Source organism: Oncorhynchus kisutch, linkage group LG20 (assembly GCF_002021735.2).
Source record: "Oncorhynchus kisutch isolate 150728-3 linkage group LG20, Okis_V2, whole genome shotgun sequence".
Taxonomy (NCBI): domain Eukaryota; kingdom Metazoa; phylum Chordata; class Actinopteri; order Salmoniformes; family Salmonidae; genus Oncorhynchus; species Oncorhynchus kisutch.
Window position 1 is genome coordinate 23,476,738 of NC_034193.2, and position 27,202 is coordinate 23,503,939.

Consider the following 27,202-nt stretch of genomic DNA (forward strand, 5'->3'; position numbering starts at 1 on the left):
TGATAGAGGCCACTGTGTTCCTGGGGACCTTCAATGTGCAGAACGTTTTTGGTACCCTTCCCCAGATCTGTGCCTCGACACAATCCTGTCTCGGAGCTCTACGGACAATTCTTTCGACCTCATGGCTTGGTTTTTCTCAGACATGTACTGTCAACTGTGGAACCTTATATAAGCAGGTGTGTGCCTTTACAAATCATGTCCAATCAATTGAATTTACCACAGGTGGACTCCAATCTCCAGGATGACCAATGGAAACAGGAATTTCAATTTTGAGTGTCATAGCAAAGGGTGTTAATAGTTATGGAAATAAGGTATCTGCTTTTTATTTTTAATACATTTGCAAACATTTCTAAAAACATGTTTTCACTTAGTCATTATGGGGTGTTGTGTGTAGATTGATGAGGACATGTTTTTTATTTAATCCATTTTAGAATAAGGCTGTAATGTAACCCAAGCATACAGCCAAAGCAATGCTGGAATGGCTTCAGAACAAGAACGTGAAAGCCTTTGAATGGCCCAGTCAAAACGCAGGCTCAAATCCCATTGAAAATCTGTGGAAATACTTGTAATAGAGCTTGGGAAAATCTGCAAGGAAGAATGGGAGAAAATCCCCAAATCCAGATGTGCAAAGCTGATACAGGCATACCCAAGACGACTCAAAGGTGCTTCTACAAAGTATTTACTCAAAGCAAAGAGGTGTGAATAATTATGTAAATGCGGTATTTCTGTATTTCATTTTCAACACATTTGCTAAAACTTTGTCATTATGGGGTATTGTGTGTAGATGTGTGAGGGGGGGGGGGGAAATATATATGAATTCAGGCTGTAACAGAACAAAATGTGGAATAAGTCAAGGGGTATGGGTATCTTCTGAAGGCACTGTACACGTCCGTCAGAGCCACAGGGTCTAACAAACAAGACGAACAAGACGGATGAAAGAGGAAGAACCACCCAAAACATGAATTGTTAATACATGAATGATCAATAGTTACATGCTTTATTTATTTTACTAGGCAAGTCAGTTAAGAAGAAATTCTTATTTTCAATGACGGCCTAGGAACAGTGGGTTAACTGGTCTAGGAACAGTGGGTTAACTGGTCTAGGAACAGTGGGTTAACTGGCCTAGGAACAGTGGGTTAACTGGCCTAGGAACAGTGGATTAACTGGTCTAGGAACAATGGGTTAACTGGTTTAGGAACAGTGGGTTAACTGGCCTAGGAACAGTGGGTTAACTGGCCTAGGAACAGTGGGTTAACTGGCCTAGGAACAGTGGGTTAACTGGTCTAGGAACAATGGGTTAACTGGTTTAGGAACAGTGGGTTAACTGGCCTAGGAACAGTGGGTTAACTGGCCTAGGAACAATGGGTTAACTGATTTAGGAACAGTGGGTTAACTGGCCTAGGAACAATGGGTTAACTGGTTTAGGAACAGTGGGTTAACTGGCCTAGGAACAGTGGGTTAACTGGTCTAGGAACAATGGGTTAACTGGTTTAGGAACAGTGGGTTAACTGCCTTGTTCAGGGGCAGAATGACAGATTTTTACCTCGTCAGCTCGGGGATTCGATCCTGAAACCTTTCGGTTACTAGTCCAACACTCTAAACATTAGGCTACCTGCCGCCCTTACATGTAAACCTATATCGAATATGTTCGCAGATATCTATATAAGTCTATGAAGGATGAGCCAATCATAACAAAAAGTGTACTCTCTGTTTCCTGGTGATGAATGGTACAGTAGGCTATTGACACACAACACGTTTTATATTATATCACCAGGAACCAAAGCGTCCACTTTTTTTTGTATGATTGGCTTTTCACGAATTGACTCGTTACATAGATATCTGCGAACAGATTCATTCTTTTGATATAGGCTTACATTTAACTATTGATCACTCGTGTATTAACGTGTAAATTTCAATTAGAGCCTACTGTACCATTCTCTTGATTCATCAAATCAATTAGCAACAACCTCCAAGTAGACTAGCAGTGGCAGATATTATGAATGGATGGACTCGGGAGCAGTGAATCTCACCTATCCGTTGGATCTCCCTAATCAGACGGATTTACGGGGTTTAGTTGAGAATGGCAAAAACTCAAATCAATCACATTTCTTTTATAAAGCCCTTTTCATATCAGCTGTTGTCACAAAGTGCTGTACAGAAAGCCAGTCTAAAACCCCAAACAGCAAGCAATGCAGATGCAGAAGCACAGTAGCAAGGAAAAACTCCCTAGAAAGGCAGGAGTCTAGGAAGAAACCTAGAGAGGAACCAGGGTCCGTGAGAACAGCAAATTCGGAAACAAAGGAGCACGCCAAGGCAACACACCCGGTGAAATCAAGTCAGGGTTCCACAGATTCCAGACTTTCTGAAGAGCAGAGATGTTGTGTTCCTGTAGAGTTTTTCGATGGACGTGAAATGAATGAAATGTGTAGCAGCATCTGAATCTACCAGCTTGTGTCCCAGCAGATTAGCCTGGTCAGCTGTCTTAATGTTGTTTCCTCTTAGGAAGCTCAGGTTACCCTCCCATCATCAGCACCAGAATTCCTTTCAAAGTCACTCACTAAAGATTTCTCTGTGAACCTCCATTTCTTTGCACCAGGGATTTTCTTTCTGTCTATTTCGGGTCTTATAACTACATGTCCTGCTTTACCGGTTCAAAGTAAATATTGGAGGGGAATTGAATTGAACAGGTCCATCCAGCAACACACTGCTTATTCCTGACAATGTTTCTATTTCGGTCCATTTTTCTCCCTTGGTTGTCAGCCAGAGAACAAACTGTCTTATTCTATATAGATTATTCACTCTGGAGTGTAGAGCCACGGTCATATTTATGAAGTTGGCTGTGTTTACACAGGCAGCCCAATTCTGATATATTTTCCACTAATTTGTCTTGTGACTCATCAGATCAGTTCTGAAAAAGATCTGATGTGAAAAGATCTGATCTGAATGGCTGCGTCTACAAATGCAGCCATTCAGATCAGATCTTTTTACATCAGATTAGATATTTTCAGAGGCTCCTTCACTAGATACATTGGACTCTTTTAAAATATGCCCGTTATTTATGGAGAGAAAGTGTGTTTATATGTTTTGTATTGATTGATTCAGCTACATTTGATCTCCATAACTCAGCACTTACTATCAGTCCCAACCGTCATCAGTTAAATGTTTGGGTAATTGTGCTTTAATTGGTATCGGCTCAGTTTTTCACGGCAGGTCACTTCACATGTCTACCTGGTTAGTTCATTTGCGTAAACCGCAGTATAAAACAGTTAGAGCCATGTCTGAAAGGTTGGTTTTAGCACCTTTGAATTGCCAAGCTGTTAAGTATTTTACAAGTAATTAAGTATTTTACACAGTTTTATAATCCGTGTACTTTTTAAGCCATTAAGTGGACAAGGCGATGGCCGGCATTGTCACAATATCTCTGAGCTGGGTTGTTGAGTAAAGCGCTATAAAGTACAGTATACCGAGCTCCTCTTACACCTAATGATTTTCCCAGTTTGCGTCATCAAGTTTCTTGGTAACCAAATAGCCGTATTTTACTGGAGCTAACTTGAGTTTCCATCATTGACAGTAGAAGGTATAGACCCTTTTCAAATCACGACCATGTTGAATTGAATATGAGGCTGAGCAGACAGAATAACTGCTGTCTGAGGCCACATTGAGAACAAAACTTGAGAGCACTTACAACTCATTAACGAGACATGGACGATAGATACACAAGGGGATAGCCCTATCCGTTTTCCTGTACATCGACTGCCCGATCGAGCGATAAATTGTCTATCTCCACTGTCATTGACTAATTAGGCCATTATACAAATGGAATTGTTTAATTACATATCATCAGTAGTTTACCTGGCTGCATTATACTGCAAGTACCATAGGCAGATTATGCAGATGCCTTTCCAGGACTCAACAGCACTCAACCTCCATTTTACCTTGCTGTTTTTCTGGTTAGATATTTTACTGTGGCACACAATGCTACAGTATACGTACAGTAAACATCCTCCACCTACTCTACAGTTCTCTTTTAGTATGTACACAGAGGCATTGGGTTGAGTGCTTGGTCTTTCATGGCATCATGCTTTGCATAAAGTGCTGGGGCTGCAGTGCTAATGGTTTCAAAAGGAGGGTTTCCCTGTGGGATTTACTGGGAGGAACAGAGCTCGGCGTTCTGGTTGCATCGTTGCCCTCATGTGACATTTGATAGCCAGTGACCAGAGGTGTCTACACCTGGCCTGGAGGGATGGCTCTGTCACCACGCACGGAGGTGTCCTCAATTAGCTAAGTCTGTCACTCACCGGGTTATTAAAGTGTTATTTCTTCAGGGTTTCTCGTCGCGATGTTACAATAGAAACTGTACTGTCCAACATAGAGAAAGGAGCATGTTGTTACATTAAAAAAAATAACTAGGCAAGTCAGTTAAGAACAACTTCTTATTTTTCAATGACAGCCTAGGAACAGTGGGTTAACTGCCTTGTTCAGGGGCAGAACAACAGATTTGTACCTTGTCAGCTCGGGGATTTGAATTTGCAGCTACTAGCACAACACTCTAACCACTAGTCTACCCTGTTAATGCCTTTCCCAACCAACACTTCGGTTTGCTTCGACTCCTGCTCCTCAGCCATGTCTCAATTTGAAGACGGACCAATCAAAACACAAACAAAAATGATCTGTTTAATGCCTCACATTAACTTGTGACCTTACTTTTACCATTCATCTTTGAACTTGTGTTTTTTTTTCTTCCCAGAACGTTGTGTCGAAGAGTGCCCTGCAGTTCCGGGGCAACGCCCAGCACGATGCTCAGGAGTTCCTCCTGTGGCTCTTGGACAGAGTTCACGAGGACCTCAACAACATCGTCCTGCCCAGCAGCAGACCCCCCAGGAAGGTAACCAACTTTACTTGGGCATGCGTACGTCCGTTACATCAGTTGCAAGTTGGAGATTATAACTCAGACCGTTGAATGATATTAGATATAGCCTATAGCCATGTCTGGTAGTATCGCTGCCAACTGTACTGGTTCTGAAGCTTCGAGACTGTGGATTGGTACCTTTCTGTACTGAACAGACAGCATTGTGTCTCCTCCAACTGCATCGTCTAGGCTGTATCCCCTTTACTGCATTTCCATTGTTGTATCTCCCTTAACTGTCAATTACCTGATTGTGTTTACTTTGTTTTATTTGTTGATATTTGTTGATCTGGTGTTACTCTATTCGGGCGTTAATGTGGGCTGTTAAGTATCTATCTCCTGACTAACTGCTGTGTTACTATATGTCGTCTCTCCTGACTAACTGCTGTGTTACTATATGTCGTCTCTCCTGACTAACTGCTGTGTTACTATATGTCGTCTCTCCCGACTAACTGCTGTGTTACTATATGTTCGTCTCTCCTGACTAACTGCTGTGTTACTATATGTCGTCTCTCCTGACTAACTGCTGTGTTACTATCTGTCGTCTCTCCTGACTAACTGCTGTGTTACTATCTGTCGTCTCTCCTGACTAACTGCTGTGTTACTATATGTCGTCTCTCCTGACTAACTGCTGTGTTACTATATGTCGTCTCTCCTGACTAACTGCTGTGTTACTATCTGTCGTCTCTCCTGACTAACTGCTGTGTTACTATCTGTCGTCTCTCCTGACTAACTGCTGTGTTACTATCTGTCGTCTCTCGTTACTAACTGCTGTGTTACTATCTGTCGTTTCTCCTGACTAACTGCTGTGTTACTATATGTCGTCTCTCCTGACTAACTGCTGTGTTACTATCTGTCGTCTCTCCTGACTAACTGCTGTGTTACTATCTGTCGTTTCTCCTGACTAACTGCTGTGTTACTATATGTCGTCTCTCCTGACTAACTGCTGTGTTACTATATGTCGTCTCTCCTGACTAACTGCTGTGTTACTATCTGTCGTCTCTCCTGACTAACTGCTGTGTTACTATATGTCGTCTCTCCTGACTAACTGCTGTGTTACTATCTGTCGTCTCTCCTGACTAACTGCTGTGTTACTATATGTCGTCTCTCCTGACTAACTGCTGTGTTACTATCTGTCGTCTCTCCTGACTAACTGCTGTGTTACTATATGTCGTCTCTCCTGACTAACTGCTGTGTTACTATATGTCGTCTCTCCTGACTAACTGCTGTGTTACTATATGTCGTCTCTCCTGACTAACTGCTGTGTTACTATATGTCGTCTCTCCCGACTAACTGCTGTGTTACTATATGTCGTCTCTCCTGACTAACTGCTGTGTTACTATATGTCGTCTCTCCTGACTAACTGCTGTGTTACTATATGTCGTCTCTCCTGACTAACTGCTGTGTTACTATATGTCGTCTCTCCCGACTAACTGCTGTGTTACTATATGTCGTCTCTCCTGACTGTCGTCTGTCTGCTCGCTGTATCTGCAGCCTCCGTTGGAGGAAGAAAATGTCCCCGAAGGATCCTCATTACCAGCAGCTGGCTCTTTCGTACAAGAGCTATTTCAGGCTCAATACAGGTGAGTCACTCCTCAAAGTAATCCCCTGATTGACACCCCACTGCACTCAGAATATATTTACGATAGATTCGACACGTACTCTTGATAGGGCAGATCCTAACACAAGGGAGCTAGCCGGTTTTCGAATGCTAATTTGGACGACTAACGTTTGGCTCGCTGCGATTGTAGCTTTCACATTGACACAGGCGGTGTGCACCGTCAAACGTTACAGCGGTTTGAAGTGAATATGTTCTTCTTCTTTTTTTTTGTCTCCACACAAATAGGTCCTCCCTGACTTGCCCTCACTGCCAGAAACAGAGCAACACCTTTGACCCTTTCCTCTGCATCTCACTGCCCATCCCGGTACCGCACACTCGGTAAGGCGATATTGAATATCCTAATAAGGCAATATCTGACACACAAACAGTATACCCCACTACAAATTACACAAAGACCCGGGTCTTGTTCTGCTGTATTTGATCTCCACTTACAACTGAGTGCCTAACTTGGCAGTGATACACGGAAGGATGCCAGAGACAAACCACAAACAGTGTAGAAGCATGATGAGATGATGGTGTTCCTTGACGCGTGGGTAAGATAACTCAATTGTCCTGTGTGTCCCTCCCAGGCCCCTGTATGTGACGGTGGTGTACCAGGGAAAGTGTTCCCACTGTATGAGAGTGGGTGTGGCTGTGCCTCTCTCCAGCACTGTGTCCAGACTGAGAAGCGCTGTGGCCCAGGAGACCAAAATACCCTCAGAACAGGTACCGAGTCTTTGGTGCCTTTGAAATCGAGCCTCAAAGTGTAAACATGTATACAGATGAACGGTTAAGAGACAAGTGAAACTGTCAGCAATGATTGAAATTGCCCACCCTACTAAAAAGCCATCTTCAGCACTATTCAAACTGAAACATAAAATGTCAGCACTATTAAATTCAAAACTCGAAGGCCACTGAGTAGGTACTTAAGTGGTAGTCATGCTCATTCATTATCAAAGTAGGTGTTTGTTTTTTAGGTTCAGCCAATGATAGGGACTCAAGGCCCTTGTGAGCATCTTCATTACAGAGAAATCTATTGTCTCAGCCTTCAACAATCCACTGTTTGTGTTTGATGTGTCCCCTAGAGTCATGATGGGAGGCTCAGATCATGTGATATTGTTTGCTCATCCTATTTAATATGGTCTACTACTCTGTATAAATCCCGAGTTACTGTGTAATAATTAAGGTGTGTTAATCAATCTTATGAATCTTATATGATTTTCATATGAATAAACCACACACCTCATGCCTAGCTATGTTGGCTTTTCAGTATGAAATTGATTCCCCTTTGAGATTTTGTAGCCCTTTACACTCGTACCCGTGTATACGAGTTGAAAAATGGCAGATTTGGGCACTGATAAACGCAGTAACATGCTATGCATGACGTCAGAGCTCTGGCTCTGCGATTCACAATGCCGCATGGGTTTTGACAGACAGACGTTCTGAACTTGAGCACCTCTCACGTCAAAAAGTTTCCCCCATCCCTCCTGCTAATTGGGCAACTTTGGTAAATGTTTTGTTGTCTGGGCAAAGTGAGGGAAATGCTGTAAATGAAAAGGACTGTGTTTTTTGAAAGATGAGACCTTGAGGATGATAATAAATACCGCTTTGATGTCATACAAGCAAGCCAAATACCTGTGAGTCTAAATGTGCACTTCGCATTTTCAAATTATAAGAGTCATGTCAGAATCGGATCAAATCCAATTTTATTTGGTCACATGCTCCGAATACAACGGGCGTAGACATAACCATGAAATGCTTGCTTACGAGCCCTTCCCAACAATGCAGAGTAATTAAAAAAAATATGAACACAAGAGGAATAAAATACACAATATACAGTGTCAGCGTTTATGATCTCTATGTTTGATGTACAGTTACAAGATGAAATGGCGTCATACCCTGGGTTGTTCTGAACAGAATGAGTCTATTAGTTGTACAGTTACAAGATGAAATGGCGTCATACCCTGGGTTGTTCTGAACAGAATGAGTCTGTTAGTTGTACAGTTACAAGATGAAATGACGTCATACCCTGGGTTGTTCTGAACAGAATGAGTCTGTTAGTTGTACAGTTACAAGATGAAATGACGTCATACCCTGGGTTGTTCTGAACAGAATGAGTCTGTTAGTTGTACAGTTACAAGATGAAATGACGTCATACCCTGGGTTGTTCTGAACAGAATGAGTCTGTTAGTTGTACAGTTACAAGATGAAATGGCGTCATACCCTGGGTTGTTCTGAACAGACTGAGTCTGTTAGTTGTACAGTTACAAGATGAAATGACGTCATACCCTGGGTTGTTCTGAACAGAATGAGTCTGGTTGTCTATTGTGAAGAAGATTTGCCGCGGCACACGCACCTGAATGCACTCAACGCCTTTCTAGGCTCACCAAAACTTAGCTAGTCATGTTCGCAATAGAACAAGCTTTCAAATGATGCCCACCTGACCCAGATAGCGATTTATAATGGATCGTTAATTGTGTAATTGCAGGGCTGTGTTCCAAACTTAACAACTACAAGTGGGCTTGCTCTAGTTCCTCAACGGAACAGCTAGGATAGCTCAAAACAGCACCTTATGTACTGAACAAAAATATAACCGCAACATGTAAAGTGTTGGTCCCATGTTTCTTTAGCTGAAATAAAAGATCCCAGAAATGTTCCATATGCACAAAAATACAATTTTTCTCCGATTTTGCGCACAAGTTAGTTTACATCCCTGTTAGTGAGCATTTCTCCTTATCCAGGATAATACATCCACCTGACAGGTGTGGCATATCAAGAAGCTAATATAAAGGCTTGTGCTGGGGACAATAAAAGGCCACTCTAAAATGTGCAGTTTTGTCACACAGCACAATGCCACAGATATCTCAAGTTTTGAGGGAGTGTGGAATTGGCATGCTGACTGCAGGAATGTCCATCAGAGCTGTTGTCATTTCTCTACCATAAGCTGCCTCCAACGTCATTTTAGAAAATGTGGCAATACGTCAGAGCTGCCTCACAACTGCAGACCACATGTAACCACGCCAGTCCAGGACCTCCACATCCGGCTTCTTCACCTGCGGGATCGTCTGAGACCAGAGACCCGGACAGCTGATGAAACTGGGGGTTTGCACAACCAAATCATTTCTCCACAAACTGTCAGAAACCGTCTCAGGGAAGCTCATCTGCGTGCTTATCGTTCTCACCATGGTCTTGACCTGAATGCAGTTAGTTCAGTGTCGTAATCAACGTCAGTGGGCAAATGCTCACCTTCGATGGCCACCGGCATGCTGGAGAAGTGTGATCTTCATGAATGAATCCCGGTTTTAACTGTACCGGCAGATGGTAGACAGCGTTTATGGCATTGTGTGGGTGAGCGATTTGCTGATGTCAACGTTGTGAACAAAGTGCCCCATGATGGCAGTGGGGTTATGGTATGGGCAGGCATAAGCTACGGACAACGAACATAATTGCATTTTATCGATGGCAAATTGAATGCACAGAGATACAGTGACGAGGTCCTGAGGCTCATTGTCCTGCCATTCATCCACCGCCATCACCTCATGTTTCCGCATGATAATGCATGGCCCCATGTCGCAAGGATCTGTACACAATTCCTGGAAGCTGAAAATGTCCCAGTTCTTCCATGGCCTGCATATTCACCAGACATGTCACGCATTGAGCATGTTTTGGATGCTCTGGATCGACGTGTACATCAACATGATCCAGTTCCTGCCAATATCCAGCAACTTCGTACAGCCATTGAAGAGGAGTGGGACAACATTCCACAGGCCACAGTCAACAGCCTGCTCAACTATGCGAAGGAGATGTCTCACTGCATGAGGCAAATGGTGGTCCACACCCCTACCTTTTTTTAAGGTATCTGTGACCAACAGATGCATGCACATCTGTATTCCCAGTCATGTGAAATCCATAGATTAGGGCCTAATGAATGTATTTCAACTGACTGATTTCCTTATATGAACTGGAACTCAGTAAAATCTTTGAAATTGTTGCATGTTGCGTTTTATATTTTTGTTCGATGTAGTAACTGGAGACACCAGTTAGTCCTCTCACTCAAACCCTTTTCGTTTTTTCCCTTATGTTCCACCTACCCAAAATGTTTAGCATGTTACTGAATATATCCAGAATATTTTCAAATTTCATTATGAGCAAATGCGGCAAAAAGTACAGTAAATGTAAAATGCACATAAAATCAACAGTTTAATGTTTGGATTCCGTCTTGTGTCAGGTGAACTGTTGTGCCCTCACCTTTGGTCTAATAATTGTCCCATGATCACCTACATCTTCCCTTTCAATTGCTACCATGGTGATGCACATGCTTTTCATATTTCTTCTGTAAGAAACATTTCAATTTAGCCCTATCCATATTAGGCCAGTTCCCACAAGTGTAAAGGTTTAAACCTTTGTGGGACCTTCCTCGATGGAGGACAAAATGTTACTGGAGGCTCAAATCTTAATATAACTTAATTGAATGAGATGAACCCCATCTCTGTTAATGATCCATGTGTGTTGGCAGATTGTCCTTACTGAAATGTACTCCGATGGCTTTCACCGCTCCTTCTGTGACGACGATGACGACCTTGAGATCATTCAAGAGAGCGACTCCATATTTGCCTTTGAAACACCGGAGTTGTTTAGACCAGAGCAGATCCGGTCTCAGCGAGGTTTGACTTTATGTTATGATTCCCCGTAAATCAGTTTAGCTCTGGGCTGGATTAGGGAGGTAAGAGTCTAGATTAGATTACAAATGGATTTAGCAATAGGATTTAATAGGAAATCATGTTAAATCTGGATGTGATTACCTATGTTCACCCTCACTGCATATGCGTGTACAGTATCTTTTGGACCCAAAAAATTGATAGCCCAATAAGAATTGGGTATACAGATATGCGTTCCTATGCCAGAATCCAACATATTGCTTAGGTTAACAGCCTTATTCAACAAATGTGCATCTCACTGACCTGTAGCAGGCTTTGATCTTTGTTTCATTAACCCCTTAGGATAATGTGACCGCAACTGCAGCTTGGGTAGTTTCGATTTAGAACTCAAAAGTTTGTTCATATCGTGCTGTGTATACATTTACAGTATATACGGCAATGTGTTGCAGGAAGTCCCCATGCTAATCTGAATCAGAACAACTTGAAGTATGGGACAGACAACAACAGGCTACAGGTGTCGACAAAAATGGAAGAGTCAGTGACTCCCCCTCCGAGCCCCAATAAGACCAGCGTGGCTGACAAGATCATTCTGCTGGTGTGTAACAGAGCCTGCGCCGGACAGCAGGGACGCAGGTACACAAAGCAACTCCTCAAGATTTCAACATGAAACATTCCAGTTTAATGTGGCGAAGCAACGTAGCACCAGGAAAACAAGGAACTCAAGGAACATGTTCATACAGTGGAGACAAACTCATTTGACATAGTTTTGGTGGATGTGGGAAAATCGTGTTCTTCACCCTTGTCTATGACGATTCTAGGTTTGGCCATCCGTTTGTGCTGTATCTGGAGCGGAATGTCACCTGGGACGTTCTGCAGAAGGAGATCCTGGAGAAGATGCGTCACCTTTTGCGTCCTGGGGTCTTTGTCCAGGTAGGTGCAGGTTGTCCACACACAGACACTCATTCAACACAGGCACACACGTACACGGTGTAACTAAACGTATTGCTGTCCCCTCAGGTTGGGCCCTTCAGTTTGCGTGTAGTGGGGGTGGTTGGAATCACGTATCTCTTACCTCAAGAGGAGCAACCACTGTGCCACCCCTCTGTGGAGAGGTAATGTCACCCAGCGCCACCAGAGGGCGCTTGTCTCTCACTGATAGAGGACAGGTAGCAAGAGTTAAGTTTAGCAAGGGTTCAACCTTTCAGTGGGTTTAGCCTTTTGTTTAACCCTTCCGTGGTTTTTCACACGTGCTAAACCATCTGGGTTGTTGTTCCACATGTAGCGTACCCTGTTTTCCACATTGAGCTGTCATAGGGCTCAAAGATAACGTTGCATTGGTTTCCTATTTATCCAATGTTTGTCTGCAGAGCGTACAAATCTTGTGGGCCAGGAGGCCCCCCACATGTCAAGATTGTGGTGGAATGGGACAAAGAGACAAAAGACTAGTAAGTGTAATGAGACAAAAAAAAACACTATGCTGAGAGGGAAAGACACTCACCTCTTTCATCATGACCCAGTGCACACATTTAGCATTGACTGGCAGTCACTCATACAGTGAGAAAAATAGTTTTGCTCTTTGAAGAGAATGCGAATGTGAATTCAAAGCAATAGTTGTGACAGGTGTCAGACGTTTCCCTAGTTTCTGTTTGTCAACACAATTCGATAGACCTTTCATGGTTTCCTTTGAAGCTTGTTGTGCGACCTCTGTGTGAACTGTGCATTTGGTTGTGTCTGACTGCAGTCTGTTCAAACGCACCGAGGACGAGTACATCCCAGATGCTGAGAGTGTACGTCAACAGAAAGACGGACATCTGCAGCCTCAGACGTGCTCCCTCGCCCAGTGCTTTCAGCTCTACACCAAAGAGGAACAGGTACGTGTGTGTGTGTGTGTATGTGTGTGTGTATGTGTGTGTGTGTGTGTGTGTGTTTGAGAGCTCCGCTCTGTGTGTTTCAGCTTGCTCCAGATGATGCCTGGCGCTGCCCACACTGCAAGCAGCTACAGCAAGGCAGCATCAAGTTGAGCCTCTGGACCCTGCCTGACATCCTCATACTGCACCTCAAACGCTTCAGACAGGTACAGTACACTACAGACCACCACACTATACGTCAACATCATTCATACAACTATATAATCAAAGTGGATAAGCTCAGTTAGCCTTATATTACCCCAGGAATAAACTCAAAATAGTATTTAATTCAAAGTACACATGTATAGATCGTATTACTAGTGTATGTCAACACTAATATTATGTTAATTCTTACAAGCTCAGTCGGCATTATAAACTCAACCAATCTGCATTAGCATAGTAAGCATTCCACCCTCAACCAACATCATCAAATGTGTTGCTGTTGTGCGTGTGTGTGTATGGTGTCTTCTTAGGACGGAGACCGGAGGATGAAGATGCAGAACATGGTGAAGTTTCCTCTGATCGGGATGGACATGGCGCCCCATATGGTCAAGCGGAGCCAGAGCAGCTGGAGCCTGCCCTCGCACTGGTCACCATGGAGACGACCTTACGGGATGGGCCGCGACCCAGAGGACTACCTGTATGACCTGTACGCTGTGTGTAACCACCACGGGACAATGGCGGGAGGTCATTACACAGGTTAGCAAACAACACACGTATGGACACACACTCTAATATGTTCCTGCAGCAGTAGGGCTATAAATTGACAGGGTTGCTGACTCAAATCCCAATGGGGTTACAATGCTGTTCTGCCCTTGAGAAAGCCACTTACTCCATGTACAGTACCAGTCAAAAGTTTGGACACACCTACTCATTCAAGGGTTTTTCTATGTTTCTACATTGTAGAATAATATTGAAGACATCAAAACTATGAAATAACACATATGGAATCATGTGGTAACCAAAAAAGTGTTAAACAAATCAATATACATTTTAGATTATTCAAAGTAGCCACCTTTTGCATTGATGACAGCTTTGCACACACTTGGCATTCTCTCAACCAGCTTCACCTGGAATGATTTTCCAAAAGTTCCCACATATGCTGAGCACTTGTTGGATGCTTTTCCTTCATTCTGCTGTCCAACTCATCCCAAACCATCTCAATTGGGTTGATCACTCTCCTTCTTGGTCAAATAGCCAAAGAAGATAGTCCCACTAAGTGCAAACCAGATGGGATGGCATATCGCAGCAGCCATGCTGGTTAAGTGTGCCTTGAATTCTAAATAAATCACAGTGTCACCAGCAAAGCACCTCCATACCATCACACCTCCTCCATGATTCACGGTGGGAACCACATATGCGGAGATCACTGGTTCACCTACTCTGCGTCTCACAAAGACACTGCGGTTGGAATCAAAAATCTCAAATTTGGACTCATCAGACCAAACGACAGGTTTCCACCGGTCTAATGTCCAATGCTCGTGTTTCTTGGCCCAAGTCCAATGCTCGTGTTTCTTATTATTGGTGTCCTTTAGAAGTGGTTTTCTTTGCAACAATTCAACCACGAATGCCTGATTCACGCAGTCTTGAACTCTGTGAAGCATTTATTTGGGCTGCAATCTGAGGTCCAGTTAACTCTAATGAATTTATCCTCTGCAGCAGAGGTAACTCTGGGTCTTCCTTTCCTGTGGTGGTCCTCATGGGAGCCAGTTTCATCATAGTGCTTGATGGTTTTTGCGACTGCACTTGAAGAGACTTTCAAAGTCCTCTTAAAGACATGATGGACTGTTGTTTCTCTTTGCTTATTTGAGCTGTTCTTGCCAAAATATGGACTTGGTCTTTTACCAAATAGGGCTATCTTCTGTATACCAAAGCTACCTTGTCACAACACATCTGATTGGCTAAAAATCATTAAGAAGGGGAAAAAAAATCCTCAAATTAACTTTTAACAAGGCACACCTGTTAATTGAAATGCATTCCAGGTGACTACCTCATGAAGCTCGTTGAGAGAATGCCAAGAGTGTGCAAAGCTGTGTATCTTGATTTGTTTAACACTTTTTTGATTACTACATGATTCCATATGTGTTATTTTATCGTTTTTAATCTACAATGTAGAAAATAGTAAAAAATAAAGAAAAGCCCTTTAATGAGTAGATGTGCCCAAACTTTTGACTGGCACTGTATGTATATCGAAATGTGATTGGCATCGATATCCCTGCTCTTTTTTTAGAAACTCAAATCATTCAAATCCACTGAATTATCCAGGTAACATGATAATTGACTCTTTATCCCATCCTTATTATGTCCTCTTCTGCAGCTCACTGTAAAAACTCCATCGATGGCATGTGGTACTGCTTTGATGACAGCGATGTCCAAGCCATATCTGACGATGACGTCTGCAAGCAGAACGCCTACATACTGTTTTATCAAAGACGGGCCACCATCCCATCATGGTCTGCTAACAGCTCCGTTGCAGGTAAGAATATTATTAAAAAAACAATTTAATTAATGATTCAAATAAAATCAAATTGTATTTGTCACGAATACAACCAGTGTAGACCTTACAGTGAAATGCTTACTTACAAGCCCTAACCAACAATTTTTTTATTTTTTATTTTTATTTCACCTTTATTTAACCAGGTAGGCTAGTTGAGAACAAGTTCTCATTTGCAACTGCGACCTGGCCAAGATAAAGCATAGCAGTGTGAGCATACAACAAAGAGTTACACATGGAGTAAACAATTAACAAGTCAATAACACAGTAGAAAACGAAGGGGGGGTCTATATACAATGTGTGCAATAGGCATGAGGAGGTAGGCAAATAATTACAATTTTGCAGATTAACACTGGAGTGATAAAAGATCAGATGGTCATGTACAGGTAGAGATATTGGTGTGCAGAAGAGCAGAAAAGTAAATAAATAGAAACAGTACGGGGATGAGGTAGGTGAAAAGGGTGGGCTATTTACCAATAGACTATGTACAGCTGCAGCGATCGGTTAGCTGCTCAGATAGCTGATGTTTGAAGTTGGTGAGGGAGATAAAAGTCTCCAACTTCAGCGATTTTTGCAATTCGTTCCAGTCACAGGCAGCAGAGTACTGGAACGAAAGGCGGCCAAATGAGGTGTTGGCTTTAGGGATGATCAGTGCGATACACCTGCTGGAGCGCGTGCTACGGATGGGTGTTGCCATCGTGACCAGTGAGCTGAGATAAGGTGGAGCTTTACCTAGCATAGACTTGTAGATGACCTGGAGCCAGTGGGTCTGGCGACGAATATGTAGCGAGGGCCAGCCGACTAGAGCATACAAGTCGCAGTGGTGGGTAGTATAAGGTGCTTTAGTGACAAAACGGATGGCACTGTGATAGACTGCATCCAGTTTGCTGAGTAGAGTGTTGGAAGCCATTTTGTAGATGACATCGCCGAAGTCGAGGATCGGTAGGATAGTCAGTTTTACTAGGGTAAGCTTGGCGGCTTGAGTGAAGGAGGCTTTGTTGCGGAATAGAAAGCCGACTCTTGATTTGATTTTCGATTGGAGATGTTTGATATGAGTCTGGAAGGAGAGTTTGCAGTCTAGCCAGACACCTAGGTACTTATAGACGTCCACATATTCTAGGTCGGAACCATCCAGGGTGGTGATGCTAGTCGGGCATGCAGGTGCAGGCAGCGACCGGTTGAAAAGCATGCATTTGGTTTTGCTAGCGTTTAAGAGCAGTTGGAGGCCACGGAAGGAGTGTTGTATGGCATTGAAGCTTGTTTGGAGGTTAGATATGCAGTTTCATAATAAATTACCAAAGAATCACCAAATAAAAAATAAATAAAAGTAACAAATAATTAAAGAGCAACAGTAAAATAACAATAGCGAGGCTATATACAGGGGGTACCGGTACAGAGTCAGTGTGTGGGGGCACCATTCCATAATTCTATGGGATGCAATGTTTTTCAAACAACAAGATGCAACAATGTCATAGATAGTCTGGAGACCTGTACTAACTGTTTCCCCTGGTGCCACTAACTTTTTCCCCTGGTGGCACTGGTGCCACTAACTTTCTTCCCCTGGTAGCACTGGTGCCACTAACTTTCTTCCCCTGGTGGCACTGGTGCCACTAACTTTCTTCCCCTGGTGGCACTGGTGCCACTAACTTTCTTCCCCTGGTGCCACTAACTTTCTTCCCCTGGTGTCACTGGTGCCACTAACTTTCTTCCCCTGGTGGCACTGGTGCCACTAACTTTCTTCCCCTGGTGGCACTGGTGCCACTAACTTTCTTCCCCTGGTGGCACTAACTTTCTTCCCCTGGTGGCACTGGTGGCACTAACTTTCTTCCCCTGGTGGCACTGGTGCCACTAACTTTCTTCCCCTGGTGGCACTGGTGCCACTAACTTTCTTCCCCTGGTGGCACTGGTGCCACTAACTTTCTTCCCCTGGTGGCACTGGTGCCACTAACTTTCTTCCCCTGGTGGCACTGGTGCCACTAACTTTCTTCCCCTGGTGTCACTGGTGCCACTAACTTTCTTCCCCTGGTGGCACTGGTGCCACTAACTTTCTTCCCCTGGTGCCACTAACTTTCTTCCCCTGGTGGCACTGGTGCCACTAACTTTCTTCCCCTGGTGGCACTGGTGCCACTAACTTTTTCCCCTGGTGTCACTGGTGCCACTAACTTTCTTCCCCTGGTAGCACTGGTGCCACTAACTTTCTTCCCCTGGTGGCACTAACTTTCTTCCCCTGGTGGCACTGGTGCCACTAACTTTTTCCCCTGGTGTCACTGGTGCCACTAACCTTTTCCCCTGGTGGCACTGGTGCCACTAACTTTTTCCCCTGGTGGCACTGGTGCCACTAACTTTTTCCCCTGGTGGCACTGGTGCCACTAACTCTTTCACTTGTTGGCAACCACCCTTGATTTGGTCTCATCAAAAACAATGAATGGCGTCACGCAATAGAAAAATGAGTAATCATCATGTTCATTGATAGTGCTTTATTATTAAGAAGTGTATTAATCTACTGAAACAAATGTAACTCCCACAGCCAAGTCAAAGGGACGCTGAATGCGACTAAACAGCCGTAGTCTGGAGCCATGAAGTAGAAAACCCGGGTCTCATTTGGTTTATGCCTCACATCCAATCTCCCTGTAGATGTCATGTCCTCCCCGACTGAGACATGTGATTTAAAATCATATACACATGTGCACATATAAATGTTTTTATACTGTATGTCTAATATATACATTTATGATGTATATATACAGTTGAAGTCGGAAGTTTACATACACTTAGGTTGGAGTCATTAAAACCTGTTTTTCAAACACTCCACAAATTTCTTGTTGACACACTATAGTTTTGGCAAGTCGGTTAGGACATCTACTTTGTGCATGACACAAGTCATTTTTCCAACAATTGTTTACAGACAGATTATTTCACTTATAATTCACTGTGTCACAATTCCAGTGGGTCAGAAGTTTACATACACTAAGTTGACTGTGCCTTTAAAATTATGTCATGGCTTTAGAAGCTTCTGAAAGGCTAATTGACATTATTTGAGTCAATTGGAGGTGTATCTATGGATGTATTTCAATGCATACCTTCAAACTCAGTGCCTCTTTGCTGACATCATGGGAGAATCAAAAGAAATCAGCCAAGACCTCAGAAAAAAAATTGTAGACCTCCACAAGTCTGGTTCATCATTGGGAGCAATTTCCAAATGCCTGAAGGTACCACGTTCATCTGTACGAACAATAGTACACAAGTATAAACACCATGGGACCACGCAGCCATCATACCACTCAGGAAAGAGACGCGTTCTGTCTCCTAGAGATGAACATACTTTGTTGCGAAAAGTGGAAATCAATCCCAGAACAACAGCAAAGGACCTTGTGAAGTTGCTGGAGGAAACCGGCACAAAAGTATCTATATCCACAGTAAAACGAGTCCTATATCGACATAACCTGAAAGGCCGCTCAGCAAGGAAGAAGCCACTGCTCCAAAACCGACATAAAAAAGCCAGACTACGGTTTGCAACTGCACATGGGGACAAAGATCATACTTTTTGGTGAAATGTCCTCTGGTCTGATTAAACAAAAGTAGAACTGTTTGGCCATAATGACCATCGTTATGTTCGGAGGAAAAAGGGGGAGGCTTGCAACACAAAGAACACCATCCCATCCTTGAAGCACGGGGGTGGCAGCATCATGTTGTGGGAGTGCTTTGCTTCAGGAGGGACTGGTGCACTTCACAAAATAGATGGCATCATGAGGCAGGAGAATTATGTGGATATATTGAAGCAACATCTCAAGACATCAGTCAGGAAGTTAAAGCTTGGTCGCAAATGGGTCTTCCAAATGGATAATGACCCCAAGCATACTTCCAAAGTTGTGGCAAAATGGCTTAAGGACAACAAAGTTAAGCTATTGGAGTGGCTAGCACAAATCACTGACCTCAAACCCATAGAAAATTTGTGGGCAGAACTGAAAAATCATGTGCGAGCAAGGAGGCCTACAAACCTGACTCAGTTACACCACCTCTGTCAGGAGGAATGGGCCAAAATTCACCCAACTTATTGTGGGAAGCTTGTGGAAGGCTACCCGCAACGTTCAACCCAAGTTTAACAATTTAAAGGCAATGCTACACTCAATTAGTATTTGGTATGTAAACTTCTGACCCACTGGGAATGCGATGAAAGAAATAAAAGCTTAAATAAATAATTGTCTCTACTATTATTCTGACATTTAACATTCTTAAAATAAAGTGGTGATCCTAACTGACCTAAGACAGGGATTTGTTATTGGGATTAAATGTCAGGAATTGTGAAACTGAGTTTAAATGTATTTGACTAAGGTGTATGTAAACTTGCGACTTCAACTGTATACATACAGTATATGTCCTTTGTTTACTTGTCCCAGGTTCGACCAGCTCGTCTCTGTGTGAACACTGGATCAGCAGGTTGATAGGGAGTCGTCCTCCTAGCCAGGCCTCATCTGGCTCCTCCAGACGCACTTCGCTGGCCTCCCTCTCGGAGTCGGCCGAGTTCACTGGGGAACGCAGCGAAGACGATGGTGAGAAACAGCCTCTCATGCATATTTGTCAAGATGTTGTATTTCTGCTATATCAAATATGTTTGCACAATGATAGTACTTGGAACTAAAATTTATACAAAATATATTGTTACGATGACACTGCAGGCCTTAGTCTATTCCACTCCACACCAACGATTTAGTTGTACATCTCTGTCCCCTTCTGTTGAGAAGGCTTCTCTACCCGCCCGGCGGTGCGGAGTATCCAGAGACAGACCTTCTCCTCACGCTCCAACATGGCCAGCCCTCTGGCCCTCAGCGAGAACGGCTCGAAGCCCTCCTGGTCCCTCTCCACCAAGCTCCATCTGCGCTCCAACTCTCCCTCGCGCTTCTCCCTGGAGTCCCACTCCTCCTCGCCCACCCTTGAGAGGATAGGCGAGGCGGTTGATGACAAGGTCTCCACCTCCTGCTTTAGCGGCTCGGCGAAACCCGAGGTAAGGGCTGGAGGTAAGACACCCCTGGTCCTGGATGGTAATGCAGGGGCTAAAAGGCTCTTGGAGCAGGTGCACTCCAAGGCCATTCCCCAGGCTGAGCTGAGGAGCTCCAGCCCGGCAGGGGGTAACAGTAACGGGGCCACGGTCATGGAGCCAGGCAGCCCGGGTCAAGGAGCAATCGCTAAGGAGCCTAAACAACGAGGAGCAGGGGGAGAGGAGGATGCCGGGGCCAGGAGAAACTCGGCAAAGACTGTTGAGACTGAGAAGAGCCCCAAGAAGCACCCGACCACCCCCTCCCCGTCCCCCTCCCACACCTCCTCTGCGACCCACGCATCGTCACCTTCTCGAACCCAAGCCAAGAGCGTGGCGGCCACAGTGTCCAACCCCAAGGAAAAAAGCGAGGGTGCAGTCAAAAAAAACAGCAAGACCTCCTCAGCCAAAACAGCCACCCCCACGAAAAAGGAGCCGTTGCAGACCCCAGAAACACTTCACCCTGAAACAGCAAAGCAAAGGAAGGGAGGCTCCCCCAGGTCCCAGAGTTCCTCGGCACACCCGCAGAGGAAGACGTCGCCCAGAGGGACGGTGGAGAGGAGCTCCGCATCAGCGAGAACTAGAGCAGCCGAGAGAAGCGCCAGTCGGGAGACGTCGCGGACCACCTCAGTGTCAGAGAGGGGGGTGAACCAGGGTGGTCCCTCCTCCAGGGCCAGTGGTGTGTCCCGGGGAGGAGAAATGTGTGCCGCTGGCCGGGGCGAAGGTAGGGCGGGGCGAGGGGTGGAGAGCAGAGCTGGGGGGAGGAGCACCAGCAGCAGCTCCTCCATGACCAGCCTGCGATCGTCCAGTGTGAGCGGGGCAGCGGCCTCAGCAGCGCCACCCAGGGGACCTGGTAGGAACAGCAAGACGGAGGAGAAGGGACTCAACTTCTTCAAGAGTGCCCTGAGGCAGAAAGAGACACGCAGGTCCACGGACGGGGGAAAGCCAACCACGACGGCCAAAGCAGGGTCAGGCGAGGCTAAAGGCAACTCAGAAGAGGGGGCTGGGGAGGAGACTGGAGAAGGGGCGGGGAATGGAGCAGCCAAGAGGGCCCAGCAGGGGAACCCAGAGACCCAGATGAACACACCCTCGGCCAAAGACAAGGAATCCTCCAAGACGTCCAACCCAGCCAAGCACTCTATACTGTCCTCCGCCAAGTCCAAGTCTTCCGGAGGAGAGACGGGTGGAGTGGAGAAAGCCTCTGCCAATGGAAAAAAACCTCCTGAAAAGAGGTTGCCGCCATCCCGAAAGATCCCCATCAATTCTTCACGAACCACCCAGAAGTCCAAGTGAAATATCTTTGGGGAACCAAAACAATCGCTGACGTGAAGCTCTAAGGTGTCTCAAAGATTGAACTACATCTCCTCTTTGGGAGCGACTTTTGAAAAGCACCTCTGGCTTTTCATTGGCCCTTGGTGATTGCAAGCTGCCATACATGACAGTCTGTCCCTGTCCACTTTATTATATAGTAATGGATTGAAACAAAGCACTTTGTATGGATTGCATTGTTAATTCTTTTTTTGAAAAATGATTTTAATCAAATGGATTATTATATGAACTGCACATGTAATGACATTTTTACCTGGTTCTTTAGCGTACTTTGAGAAGGTTCGTCTTGGGCCGACGTCGAAAGGAACTTGTATAGCGAGCAAGTGCATTTGTTAAGCAGTGTCAGGATGAGAATCCCTGTAAATCACACAATGGATCACACATGGAATACTACTCAGTCACCAGATGTAGTTAACGAGCAGTGTTTTACATCTCTGACTTCTTTGTACTTTGAAAACTTCTGGGTCCACTTTCAAATAGTTCAAAACATTCCACACCAGGCAGAGCATCTAAATATATGGCGCCATGAAACAAACACGAATACCTATCATAATCCCAGTTAATAGCTCATTTGATACAGTATAGGTCAGTGGTAATGTATGTCAAATCTCATATTATGAGCTATCAATGCAGGTACATTTGTAATCCCAAATTCACTGGTATTAGTTGTCCAGTACTGATAATCCCAGTTTGAGCAACTCCAATTCCAGATTTACATAATGAATAATCCCAGTTTAACAACTCTTGGTTTTCATTTTACTTAAACTCCCAGTATGATAACATAATCCCAATTTAACATTAGTGATTGTGCAACAACATTTTGCTAGCCTATGTAGGACATTATACGTATCCAGGACTAGAGGTGTGTGGACTAGAGGTGTGTGTATACCTGCCAATAGCATTAAAGGGACCCATTAGAAATATACAAGGAAGGTGACATCGATCAATGATTTTGGAAGGTTGGGACTGTGGTTCTTCACTCTCCCTCTGGTTGTACTGATTTTGGAATAGTAGTGACATCATAGTGTGACATAATAGCCCCCCCCAGAGTGCCCTAACAACTCCACTCACCTCTGACTGGTGACCACTGTCACTGCGGGTGGTCAAGGCCTGACAGGGGACCACATTCAGACTGCCAGACATCTCAAAACATTCCTTAAGACGAACACAGGGTCGACGTGGAAAAAAAGATACACTCAAGGCCATCAAAGACATTGCTAAAGTCAATACATGGGGACGTCTTTATAAGATCACCATATATGGTGCGTTTGGATCCGCCCTATCCTTTTCTGTTTTTCTCTGTGTCATCACAGCTTGTGCCTGTGCACATTTTTGGCTTATGCGCTACCAAGCATATTTCCCGCGTAGAATGCACTGACTTAGATTCAGAAAAGTGATCGCCGTGATGAAATGTATGACAGCAATCTTTGCATGAAATTGCTTATGCATGCATTAAACTATGCAAGCAACACTTGCTAATGTCCACACAAGTAATACTGCTACTTTTGGATGTGTATATATTTCTAACTGTATATTTTTCCAAATGCCTGCATCAGAGAGCATGTTTAGGCATCATTCAATGCTTTATTTGCACATTTTCTTCAGAGTATAATCCTTTTTTTTTTTATGAATTGTAGGTATTGCTCCTTCACCTCAAAGTAAAATCAACTCACTTGCGAATGAATGATTTCTGTATTGTATTCATTTGACTCGTGTTTGATTCCAAACCATTTAAGGGACACGCTACCCCATAGACCTCTGCAACCAAACATCGAATAACTAAATATAAGAAATACATTTGGAAACAACTGGTATGATTGTGAAATGTCACTTTGTCATGGTTTGAGAGTAGGTACTTTTCAGATGGTTTTAGTGACTGAATCCCCAACTAGTTTATATAATTCATTCATTCAAATAGCCAAAGACAATATACGAGATTATTTTCAGTGGAATACTTTATGAACCTGTTATCTAAATACTGGCTGTAGCTATAATCTCCCAGATGTTTTTCAAAGTGAGATGATACAGTAAAGGGTGATACAGGGGTGACCTTTATCAGCATTTCCTTTGCAACCACACTGCCTTCAGTTGCCTTGTTCAAAAACGCCCTTTCCAAGGAGTACCCTTAAAATCTCACATATACACCGAGTGTACAAAACATTAGGAACACCTTCCTAATATTGAGTTGCACCTCCCTTTGCCCTCAGAACAGCCTCAATTCGTCGGGGGATGGACTCTACAAGGTTTCGAAAGCGTTCCACAGGGATGCCGGCCCATGTTGACTCCAATGCTTCCAACAGTTGTGTCAAGTTGGTGGAATGTCCATTGGGGGGTGGACCATTCTTGATACACACAGGAAAGTGAAAACCCTAGCAGAGTTGCAGTTCTTGACACACTCAAACTGTTGTGCCTGGCACCTACTACCATACTCCGTTCAAAGGCACTTCAATCTTTTGTCTTGCCCCCTCACCCTCTGAATGGCACACATACACAATCCATGTCTCAATTGTCTCAACACTTAAAAATCCGTCTTTAACCTGCCTCCCCTTCATCTACACTGATTGAAGTGGATTTAACAGGTGACATCAATAAGGGAACATAGCATTCACCTGATCAGTCTATATCACTGAAAGAGCAAGTGTTCCTAATGTGTTGATGTATTTGATAGATTAGATTAAATTGAATATCTGCAGATTTCAACTATTGTAAAGACGTATCTTTTTTTTCAACCTCGCAATTAGCTGTTGAAATTCTGATATCTTCCCCTTCCCACCCTTGCACCAATTTCAAATGAAGAGTAGAATGGTAATGGTGATTTTAAGTAGGGAGGCTGTTTTGCTCTGGAGCACTAGCCTTGGTGGTCTACATACAGTACAACAGATAACAACAGAAAACAACAGAAAAGCTTCAAATCATATCATGATTATGTTCAAGTGGAATGGGACTTCAGTAGAGTAAAAGGTAAAAATGCAAGTCATTATTTCGTTTGGGCAAGCGCATGAGTGTCAATTTTTAAAAAACTAGTTTTTTAGTATGCACTTTTAATGACTCAATTCTAAAATGTTTTTTTTCTTCATGTTTTTTTAAGGATTTATTACTTCAAAGGGAGAAAGCAATGTTTGTATATGCCATTGGTTTAGCAATGCAACAACAAGAAGATGTCATATAATAAAAAATCATTGTTAATTTTATATTGCTTAGAATGGATTTAGTTTTTAGTTTTGTTTGTTTGTTTATCATTACAGTTCTGGTTTCATCCACTTGGTGGAGCAAACATTTTCCATGACTCCAAATTCTACTGCATGCCAGTTGATGACTTGGAAATAAAGTAACCACAAAACTGAATTTGCCCTTAAAATCGAACTTTGAGTGAATCTCCCTTTATCAAGACGTATCATTCTGTCCAATCTAATGTTGTCACTGAGGGGGATGACAGTTGGTGTATGAAACTACAGAGGCATCATTTATTTATAGCTGATTGAATTATGGATATATTAGTTTTGCCCAAGGATGGGGGGGGGGGGGGGGTTTATTAAGAGTTAATACACCCTCTTTGTCTCTTTTCCCCTGTAATTTTAATCTATTTCAGGAATCTTTTTGTGCTCTCTGTCTCCACGTATTCCTCTCTCCGAAGGAGAAAAGTGATGAAATCCAACCTTCAGATGAAATTGCTTATTGGGGCTACAACTAGGTCTATTTTTCCCCAACAATCTCGCAGCTTAGGAAATATCAAAATACCATTATACCCTATCAATATCATTGCTGATCTACCAAATTGGAATAGCAAAACAAATAACTAAATAAGACAAAACATATATATATATATATACTATATATGGAAAAAATATGAAAATAAATAAGATTAATAAATAAATAATGAATGAGTAGTATACATATAACCACATCTCTGTTATCTCTGTACACAGATAATATTCTTTCGTGGGGCGGTGACAGTAAAACCAGCCAGCTTAAGAAGCAAACCAGATGTTTTCTCTGAAATCAGAAATATGAGCCACAGCAGCCAAGTTCTTCTAATGCCGAATCAGTCATCTGTTGCCAATTGTGTGAGATCTAAGGGAACCCTATTAGCGATACCTAAGATGAAGAGTTGTCGACTTTTTATCTTGATGTAACACCTGAACAATGACAATATCTCGCTTGTCTTCTGAACACAATGCGTTTAGTGTGTTGATTAAGGTCTAGGAATGCTTTTCCTGGGTTATTGGCCCACAAATTTTCGACAGGCAATCTCATTTTATTGATCAGTCTTCCCCGGGTGTCTCCTGGGGCCGACTTTAATCCTTGATACTGCTGTTGAGAGACTCCATTTTAAGACACTCTCGATGGATATAACTCCTGGAACGTTATTAGGGTGGGGAATAAAGACGGCTAGAGGTGGAACAGGCTCTTGATTAGCGCCTACGCACTTGTACCAAGATGCATTTCGCTCTCTTGTGAGAAAGGCATGAGTTTGTAAGGAGGCTGCTTGGATGCTGGTGAATTTGTAAAATAAGGTTTATTTGGTCATGTATGTATGTATGCATGTATGTATGCATGTATGTATGTATGTATGTATGCATGTATGCATGTATGTATGTATGTATGTATGTATGTAGGTAGGTATGCATGTATGTAGGAACCCATCTCTCTTTACATTTATCCTTATGCTTCTCTCTCTAGGTCATTGATCAAGCGTACATCTACTGGTAACAGGATATTGTGCATACCGTTGTAACAGTAGGCCTATATCAGGGATGTTCAACTCGGGTTCTCAACTTACAGTTGAGAGTTAGAATAATAGAATACACAAGGTGCAATTTCGAAATTTGATTGTGCATCAGCAGTCACTCAATTAGTCCATGTCAGGTAATTTGTTTGAGATTGGTCAATTAGTCTAGGAGCCAGCTATCTAAACTTGTACATGGAACAAAAATATAACCGCAACATGTAAAGTGTTGGACCCATGTTTCATGAGCAGAAATAAAAGACCACAGACATTTTCCAGATGCACAAAAAGCTTATTTCTCTGTAATTTTGTGCAATTTGTTTACATCACTAGTGAGCATTTCTCCTTTGCCAAGATAATCCATCCACGTGACAGGTGTGGCATATCAAGAAGCTGATTAAACAGCATGATAATTGTGCTGGGGACAATAAAAGGCCACTCTAAAATGTGCAGTTTTGTCACACAACACAATACCACTGATGTCTCAAGTTGAGGGAACATGCATTTGGCATTCTGACTGCATGAATGACCACTAGAGCTCTTGCCATAA

The 27,202-nt window shown here is 43.4% G+C and overlaps 1 protein-coding gene across 1 annotated transcript in view; it reads left to right on the plus strand.

Annotated features, from left to right (window-relative positions):
• LOC109865155 (ubiquitin carboxyl-terminal hydrolase 31) overlaps window positions 1-25,369 on the plus strand; it is a 28,822-nt gene extending 3,453 nt beyond the window's left edge. The window contains exons 2-16 of the mRNA XM_020453265.2: window positions 4,748-4,885; window positions 6,401-6,489; window positions 6,753-6,845; window positions 7,097-7,232; window positions 11,023-11,170; window positions 11,614-11,797; window positions 11,983-12,094; window positions 12,182-12,276; window positions 12,532-12,609; window positions 12,906-13,035; window positions 13,119-13,238; window positions 13,545-13,770; window positions 15,389-15,547; window positions 19,963-20,115; window positions 20,308-25,369. Coding sequence (XP_020308854.1) covers window positions 4,748-4,885; window positions 6,401-6,489; window positions 6,753-6,845; window positions 7,097-7,232; window positions 11,023-11,170; window positions 11,614-11,797; window positions 11,983-12,094; window positions 12,182-12,276; window positions 12,532-12,609; window positions 12,906-13,035; window positions 13,119-13,238; window positions 13,545-13,770; window positions 15,389-15,547; window positions 19,963-20,115; window positions 20,308-21,890 — 3,444 coding nt within the window. The 3' untranslated portion in view covers window positions 21,891-25,369. The remainder of the gene's footprint in view (window positions 1-4,747; window positions 4,886-6,400; window positions 6,490-6,752; window positions 6,846-7,096; window positions 7,233-11,022; window positions 11,171-11,613; window positions 11,798-11,982; window positions 12,095-12,181; window positions 12,277-12,531; window positions 12,610-12,905; window positions 13,036-13,118; window positions 13,239-13,544; window positions 13,771-15,388; window positions 15,548-19,962; window positions 20,116-20,307) is intronic.
• The last annotated feature ends 1,833 nt before the right edge of the window (window positions 25,370-27,202 follow it).